Here is a 9,343-nt window from a genome sequence, read left to right on the forward strand (position 1 = left end):
AATAAGAATCTTACTGCCTCTCTCTCTCTTCACGAGGGATTTTTTGTCGTTAAACATGCATGACAGTTGCAGACATCGGATACGGATGGCCGGATGGGCTTGCTTCAAAGCCACATACACACACAACCAGAAGAATATTATTACACATGCCAGATGCAAAAACAGTTCCACAAACAATCGGCAAAGCCTGCGAATCCTAATAAAGGCAATAATAATAAATAATGTAGCTACACATTGCAAATTAAGCACTGCGCTAATTAGTTGATTTCAGCTAATTGATTAGGGTACACATATTCGTTTTTGAAAACGGGTGAGGGGCAAAGAAGAAGAAAAAATGGAGGGCTATTCTCTGTCGTCGATCCCACAAATTGTAGAATGGCAAATGGTGGATTCTAGACCCTTGGGTCCCTTCATTTCGCCCACACACAGACACACACACAATGTAGGAATCAATGTCAAAGATTCGGGGACTTTCCCGCTGAAAACCTTTTTTTCCCGTTGAACAGTGAACACCTAGACAGATGGGCAGTCCATGACAGAGCTTGAACAGTTGCGAAATGGCAGCGCCCCTGCAACTAGTGAGTCACGGGGACCAGGCGGTGACTGCAGGCTCGCCAGCTCAGGCGTAGGATGCATTGTTGCTGCGGCCGAGGTGGACCAGGCCGGAGCTGCCACACTTGGGGCACAGCCCGGCGCTCTTTGGCACCATGAAGTACATGAAGCACCCCCTGCACCCGGCTGCCACGAGCACGTGGCCGGCGGCGTTGTTGCCGTTGCCGTTGTCGCTGCTGCTGCCGCTGGAGGCGGACTCGTCGGTGGGGGAGAAGGACGAGAGGGCAGACGAGATGGCGGAGCTCCGGCTGCTGGTGCTGCTGCTGCTCTCCTCGTCGTCGCCATCATCGTAGATGTGGCTCTCATTGTATCCATACCCGCCGGTGGCACTGGAGAACCACTCCGCCGCGGCGACTGTGCCGACGGACGACGCGGAAGCGTAGCCGGAGCCCGACGAGGAGGTGGAGGCGCCGCGGCGTGAAGCGGAGGAGATGGACCGCGGAGTCGACAGGGTGGAGAAGTGCGACGGCGTGCGAGGGTCGACGGTCGTCCGGGTGCCGTCCTCCCAGTTGACGTAGTACACTTGCCCCGTCTGCATCAAACAGGTTAAATAACATATCAACATGAATATTGGCCGTTCACTGCCCGCAAAAATAAGAGATAAAAACTATCAAAGTATGCAGACTGGGATTTAGGATAATGCCAGTATGCGAAAAGGATTTAAGCCTGATGAATGGCCACGGGAATAGCTTAAACCGATACACATGAGTAGTTGAGTACAGGTGCTGGGCAGAACGGAAATGCGGATCAAATCAGCTATGGTCTATGCAGCTAGTGATATTGGAGGGCATGCAAGTAACTAGAGCAGGGTTGTAAAGAAAGAACACAAAAGGAAAAGGGGAGTGATTAATCAACAAATTGTTGGAGAAGATGCAAATAAGATCCTTCATTTCGATGTACATGCCACCTTATTTTAACTTTTTGTTTGTTCAAAGGAGGGAGAAAAGGCAAAACATCTAGGCAAACAAAATCTCAGCCCAGCGGACAATCGATAGCGCAAACACAAGACCGTGGTCCAGATGAAATCTATGGCGAAATCTAGTTTTGCCTAGAGGGAGAGAGAGAGAGAGCAAAATAGAATGGATCCACAGGGATGTGTCAGCATTTAGAAGACGAACGCAGATCTGAAAGCGCATCAGATCAATACGATATCTGAAGACAGCATGCTGAGATCAGCGAGCGCAAAAAGGTACGAGCCTTTTTCGCATTCATTCAGTAGAAAAGGGTCGAGTCTTTCAGAAGCTGAAAAGAAGAAGAAAAGGAATCAAAAGGAAAACTTTGCAAACAAGAGTTAGAAGAGCGGGGAAAAGTGGCTGCCGGGTTTAATGTGAAGAAATAGCAGATTACTACTCCAGGTTGCAAGATTCCAAGAACAAGAGAACAAAAGAGGGGGCAGGCAGGGGCCAAAAGGGAAGGCGATTAAATGAAGTTGAACTCTGTCTCCAGTTTGCAGCCACTTTCGCCATTAATGATGGAATGATTGATCCAATCGGATCCGAGCCTCGGCCTCACCGGCATCTACCTACCTCGTAAGCCATTTATGTACAAATGATTGGGAGAGCACACACGGCCATGCACGCACACACGACCTTCGATCCCCATCCATGGCGTCTCTGTCTCTCTCTCTCTCCAAGGAATGAAGCAATCGATCCGAACGGCGGGCGAACGCGTACGTACCCGGATGTCGAGGCACTGCTGCCAGTGGTAGGGCAGGGAGACCTCGGAGTTGAGCTCGACGGTGATTCCCTCGCTGTCGTCGCTGCCCTCGTCGTGGTCTTGGTGCCTGACACGGCGACGGAAGCCGCCGTTGAGGGAGCAGTTGCGGAGCGAGGAGGCGATCATCTCGATGTTGGGAGCGGAAGTCATCAAGGGAGGGCACCAGCAGCGCCGCCGGACGGTGGAAGAAGGGGGAAGAGGAATTTCTTGCTTTGCTTTTTGCCGTGGTGGTGTTGTGTGCGCCGGGTGGGGTACGCCGTGCGCGAGACGACGGGGGGTGGGGTGGGGGAAAGGGCAAGCCTGTGCTGTGCCTTCCTTGGCTGGAGCAACTGTTTTATACCATACCATACCAGTCCTGCTGCTCTGGAATACTACCATGTGGTCTTCAAATATATACTCCATATTATTTCGGTGCCTTCTAGTATATGTCACGGGGTTCCCGCGGGGTTTAAGACGGGGAGATACCCTCGCATTACATCCAGCCATCAAATGCAACACAACAAGCTCTCATTGTCTGAAACGGATAATTTGAACACCTGCATGCAGCAAGCTACACTCAATATGTAAATTGATGCATTAAAGCATCCTAGCTCATATTTGTATAGTCTCCAATCAGAACGAATTCCACATAATTAGTATGCCGTATTAAGTAGTACAAAGTTTGTAGCTTAAGCTAGCCATAGTGCTAGTATCATAAGGAGTATCATGCATGCCACCTTGACAAAAATCTGATGTGGCACTATAATTAATGAAGAGAGATATTCTAGTGGTATCATAATATGATACTGTATCATAGCACATGAAACTAGATAATTTAATGTCAAATACATCATATACACACAATTGCATTGAGATTCTACAAATAATTAAATATCATGAGATTATCAGATGTCCCCGAAGGGACAATATCATGAGATTATGATACTATTAGATGATACAAACCATTATAAGGGTAGTATCATAGACTGGTATCATATGGATGATTGTCATCGTGGTGCAACAACAGATGCCATAGGATGGCTTAAGTTGGGGCATGATGTACGCTAGAGGATCCGGAGGAGGGTTAAGATAGAGGTGGGAAACACACAGCTTTGTATTGATCTCAAGAACTTGGCCAAAGGCCAGAGGTTGAAGACGTACGGCTTACGAGCCAGAGTCTATTGGCTACTGAACCTCGATCCCCGCACAGGGGTGCCTCTCCTCTCCTTATATAGGGGAGAGGAGGCTTACAAGAGAAGAAACTTTAGGGGTATCTTTGCTGACCTAAGCTACTTTATAAAGCTTCTTTGGCTCCAGGGATGACGCTTCTGTCTTTAATCATATGCCTGATGATCTCGCCCGGTTTCTTTTACGTCATCCTCCTCTTTGGCCTCAGGGCTTCGACTAAAGCTGAACCGCTTCGCTCACCTTGTCCTTTGGTCCTTGAGGGAATCTTGGACCGGGGTGCCGATATGCTACAGTTGAGCCTATGCCGGATCCTAGGTACCTTCACCTGTGAGGACCGGCTTCTTACCCTTTGTATCTTTCAATTTCTCCTCTTGGGCATATCTCCGGCTTAGATATCACCGGTTACCCGTACTCCGGCATACCCCTCCTGGTATACCGGATTGCATCAACTTATGCTAAACTGAGCTTTCAGAATCCGGATTAATCTTTAATCTGGTATGTAAATAGTTTATCATGGCATATTTGTCATTGTCTTGAACTACCGGGGGTCATCCCCCCGACATTAGTCCCCGAAGCTGGTGAGGCCCGGCTGAGTCATCTGACGGACCACGCCAGGTTCCTATTCCGAACGGACTGGATTAATCATTCCGGTTTCAACCTAAAACAGGCTGAGATCTTGCCAAACTCGCCCAGATAAGCCAAACTCCCTAGAACCTTTCTGGCCTCTTTCCGGCGGTTTCTTAGTCTTTAAGTTTTCCTCGGTGAAGTCGAGAATATCTCAATATCAGTGCATGTCAGTGACATGCACACTGTAACTGACGCTGCAATGTCAGCGAGGGTCAAATCCCTCGTCTCCCGCGCGCATTTAAGACTCCGCATCTGATCCGTGTGGCCTCCGTAGAACTCGCGTGTATCACTGTGGCACGTGGCGGCCCAACCGCCGAAGGGACGTGGGCCGAGTGGTTTCTGACCCACTAAGACCCACGCTTATTTAAGGGGCGACGGTTCCCCGTCGTTCCCATCGCCTCCCCACTCTTCGCTATTTTCACCTCGCACTCTCTACGACTGCCGCTCCATCTCCTCCGCCGCCGTTCTCCGCCAGAGCTCATTTCCTCCGGCGAACCTAGCCGCGCCGCCAACGGGAGCCTCCGCCGCTCGTCTGAGGTCAGTACAGACGACCCTAATGCCTTTCTGCTTCCCAATCTTCTTTGTGTTCATCATTAGTACGACAGATTTAATCGTGCCTTTTTCTCTTCTTTTTTCATGTCTTTAGATCTTCGGGAACGGGTAGAGTTGTTGAAACCTGTTTGTAGCTTACCGCCGGTTTAATTAGCTTGATGGCTTCCGAAGAGTCGGATTTAGAGCTCTCCGGTGAATCCCGAATGAGCGAAGAGAATGAAGAGGCCGAAGAGCCCGAGATATCCGGGGGGCACGAGGATGCCGCGGATCAAGAGGCCGACGGGCAGGAGCAAGAAGCCGGGGGCAGGAGCAAGAAGCCGGCCCTAGCTCCGCGGCTTTCTTTCCAGGTCGCTGGAGGGGCTCCGATGTGACCGAGGCCGAGATCGACTGGCTGTAACGGTCGCGGAGGATACCGGAGGGGGTAACATGCCGGATTCCGGGTGATGAGCTAGAGCCCGTGTTGAATCCAGGGGAAGTAGTGGTCTTTACCGCTCACTTCGAGCGGCGGTTTTGGCCTGCCGGCGTCGGACTTCTTCCGGCACTTCCTTAATTTCTATAAACTTCAACCCCACCATCTTCCCGGCAATGCCGTTTTCTACTTGTCGTCCTTCGTTTCTTTCATGGAAGGATACGTCGGTCTCTTGCCTACCATCGAGACCTTCGCTCGATTTTATAACCTCCGGATCAATTCCATCCAGGATCCTAAGTTACCACTGATGGGATTCGTAGCATAGAAAACAAAAAATTTCCTACCGCAAGAACGAAACACAAGCCAAGATCTAATCTAGTAGACGGTAGCAACGAGGAGATCATGAGACTAACCCTTGAAGATTTCCAAAGCCTTACGAGATTAGATCTCGTTGTGGATGTAGTCGATCACTTGCCGCTTGCAAAAGCGCGTAGAAGATCTTGACCTCTTGCAAAAGCGCGTAGAAGATCTTGACGGTGCCACAGTCGGGCAGCACCTCCGTTCTCGGTCACACGTTCGGTGTTGATGACGACGTCCTCCTCCCCGTTCCAGCGGGCAGCGGAAGTAGTAGATCCTCCTCGGAATCCCGGCAGCACGACGGCGTGGTGACGGTGGTGGTGGAGATCTCCGGCAGGGCTTCGCCGCAAGCGCTGCGGGAGAAGAACGAGGAGGGAGTAGCTAGGGTTTGGACGCAGGGTGGTGCTGCGACTTGGGGAGCTAGGGCTGCGACTTGAGGTGCCCTTGGGGTGCCCCTTGGCCTCTTTAAATAGGTGGCCAAGCCCCTTGGGTCGTCCAAAAACCTGCCCCCAAGTTTGAGCGAGTTCCGATAGGTTTCCGGTTCCGAAAACCTAGTCCTACTCGGACTCTTTTGACAATTCCGAAATTGCATTAAGGAAAGACTCCTTTTCCCTTAAGGCAACGTGGTTGCACCTATTATGGAACCCTCTGGACTTCCTTAGACATCCCGGGTCATGTCGGACACTTCCGGAACCTTCCATAATATTCCGGACTATTCCTGTCCTTCCAAAACCTTCTAGAAGCTCCGGTCAGAACACCGGACTTTTTCCGAACCCCGGAAAATGACTTCCCATATATGAATCTTATTCTCCGGACCATTCCGAACCTCCTCGTGATGTCTCGGATCCCATTCGAGACTCCGAACAACATTCGAGCTCCATTCCATATTTCATATCTACTTAAAGCGACATCAAACCTTAAGTGTGTCACCCTACGGTTCGTGAACTATGCAGACATGGTTGAGACTTCTCTCCAACCAATAACAATAGCGGGATCTGGAGATCCATAATGGCTCCCACATATTCAACGATGACTTAGTGATCGAATGAACCATTTACATACGATACCGATTCCCTTTGTCACGCGATATTTTACTTGTCCGAGGTTTGATCATCGGTATCTCTATACCTTGTTCAACCTCGTCTCCACCAAGTACTCTTTACTCGTACCGTGGTATGTGATCTCTTATGAACCATTCATATGCTTGCAAGCTAATTAGATGACATTCCACCGAGAGGGCCCAGAGTATATCTATCCGTCATCGGGATGGACAAATCTCACTGTTGATCCATATGCCTCAACTCACACTTTCCGAATACCTAATCCCACCTTTATAACCACCCATTTACGCAGTGGCGTTTGATGTAATCAAAGTACCCTTCCGGCATAAGTGATTTATATGATCTCATGGTCGAAGGACTAGGTAACTATGTATCGAAAGCTTATAGCAAATGAACTTAATGACATGATCTTATGCTATGCTTACTTGGGTGTGTGTCCATTATATCATTCATTCAATGACATAACCTTGTTATTAACAACATCCAATGTTCATGATCACGAAACCATGATCATCTATTAATCAACAAGCTAGTTATACAAGAGGCTTACTAGGGACTCCTTTTTGTTTACATAACACACATGTATCAATGTTTCGGTTAATACAATTATAGCATGGGATGTAAACATTTATCATAAACACAAAGATATATTATAATAACCACTTTATTATTGCCTCTTGGGCATATCTCCAACAGTCTCCCACTTGCACTAGAGTCAATAATCTAGTTTACATTTGTAATGATATAACACCTTGGCCTTATGGTGCTTTATCATGTTTTGCTCATGGGAGAGGTTTTAGTCAACGGATCTGACACGCTCAGAAACGTATGTATTTTGCAATTCATTTGCATCTCAACGCATCACTCATTTTCCAAATGAGTCGGCATTAATCATATATGTTTAGTCTTCTGGTGGAACCTTAATTCCGCGGTCTGAAATATGTCACTAATATTGTCACACACAATATAGCTTCAAAGTTCTGACACTATCGGAACTACACCAAGTTCTCAAAGAACTTTTCGACTTAACATCCTCAGTCATTGTCAAAACAATGACATACTCTGCCTTCGTTTGTAGAATCCGTCACAATATTTTGAACATATCTAAATCTAGCATAGACAACTTCTAGCTCATTGTGCTACCTTTTAAACAACACTTAGCCTAATTGAGATTGAAATTTATTTTTATATGTGGCCAAACTAATATCGGTGCAACACCGTACATCGATTTGTTTGTCATTACCTCATACAAAACTATATATCCTTGACTCTTCTAAAGTACTCAAGAATATTCTTACTGTTGTCCAATAATCATCACACGAATTATTCTGGTGTATGCTCATAACTCTTTAGAGCACAGGACATCTGATTGTGTACATATTATTTTTGATCTAAAATCACTCATGTGTTTTTACTTATTGAGTGTCAAATACACTGAAGTCTTGTTAAAACTTCACATGGAAAAGAACACCTTCTTAATATTTTATATTGAACTACTTCAATATATATTCTATGTACTTTGACTTAAACTTATTATGTGTTTCAATCTATCTACATAGATCTTGACACTAAATATGTTTCAGTCCATATTCTTTCATTGAAGTTAATTCTCAGCGAAACCTTTTTAAACACATCAAGTATATAATTACATCATTTATAATCAATGATATGTCATCATAATATTATAACTATGTCTCAGCGCTCCCACTTAATTTCTTGCAAACGCAAGCATCTTCATCGTTTCTGATGAAATCAAAAACTCTTTGACTATTTCATCCGGTGAAGATTCCAACTCCGTGATACTCACTTCATCTAATTGAAGTTCGTATATTTATCTAGTATTCCACGGACTAGCAAAAAACTTGGTTGTATCTTGTATACACCTTTAATACACACTTCTGTTAAGTAATGTATTTTGCCATCCTACTAGCATATCTCATAAAATAAATATGTAGTGATTACTAGAATAATCCACATAGACTATAAGCATTGCTACGGAAGATCTAATCTTATCGTAGTCAACTCTTTGAACTTTGTCGTAAACAATTTTTCGACAAGTCGAGCTTCTTCAAGGATATTACATCCAAGTCCATCAATTTTATAGATCCATTCACTTTCAAAAAGTATTCATCTATCTTGGATTTTATGGCGTATAGCCATTTTAACGGAGTCAGGGCCCATCATAACTTCTTTGTTTGTAGTTGGTTTATCATTTTTCAAAATCAATCGTTTGTCCACAAATCATGTATTTGATCACAAAGTAAACCATACCTACAAGGTTCAATAGGTACTTTGATCTCCATAACTAAAACACTTTGTAGTCATGGGAGCCATGATCATCGTGGCCGCTTCCGGAACCATTTCCGATGCAGCGCTACTCTGATCATTATGCTCAGGTTCATAAACCTTATCAAGTTCTATTGTCTTCCCACTCAAATACTTCGCTAGAAACAATTTCTTGGAAATAAGAAACATTGACAAACACTTTTGTCTTTGTCTCCATAGTGGAAAGAATTCCCAATCAATTCTCTGGGATAACCAACAAAGACATTCATCTGATTTTGGTTGTAAACATATTTACTTATGCTATGCATACCAAAATTTAAGAAAGGACTATTAGGGTTCATACCCATGCCATAACTCGTATGGTGTCATTTCAACGGATCATGATGATGCTCTATTCAGTGTAAAAACGGTAGTCTCTAAAGCATAATCCACAAAAAATATAATGGCGTCATTTTATCTCATCATTAATCCAACAAGGTTTGGATACATCTCTCGGATACTCCATCATCACTATCATACTCCAAGAAACATGAGCTGTAGAACAATTTCATAACTC

At 45.6% G+C, this 9,343-nt stretch overlaps 1 protein-coding gene across 1 annotated transcript; it reads right to left on the reverse strand.

Moving 5' to 3' along the window:
• Positions 1 to 619: 619 nt before the first annotated feature.
• On the reverse strand, positions 620 to 2,589 carry LOC124690064 (probable GH family 25 lysozyme 3). Its single transcript, XM_047223502.1, has 2 exons — positions 2,290 to 2,589; positions 620 to 1,144 (listed from the first exon to the last, which is right to left on the reverse strand). Exons 1-2 carry the CDS (start codon positions 2,476 to 2,478, stop codon positions 620 to 622), a joined length of 714 nt encoding a protein of 237 aa, XP_047079458.1. The 5' UTR covers positions 2,479 to 2,589.
• Positions 2,590 to 9,343: the final 6,754 nt, after the last annotated feature.

The sequence above is a fragment of the Lolium rigidum genome, chromosome 2 (assembly GCF_022539505.1).
Source record: "Lolium rigidum isolate FL_2022 chromosome 2, APGP_CSIRO_Lrig_0.1, whole genome shotgun sequence".
In the NCBI taxonomy this organism is placed as follows: Eukaryota; Viridiplantae; Streptophyta; class Magnoliopsida; order Poales; family Poaceae; genus Lolium; species Lolium rigidum.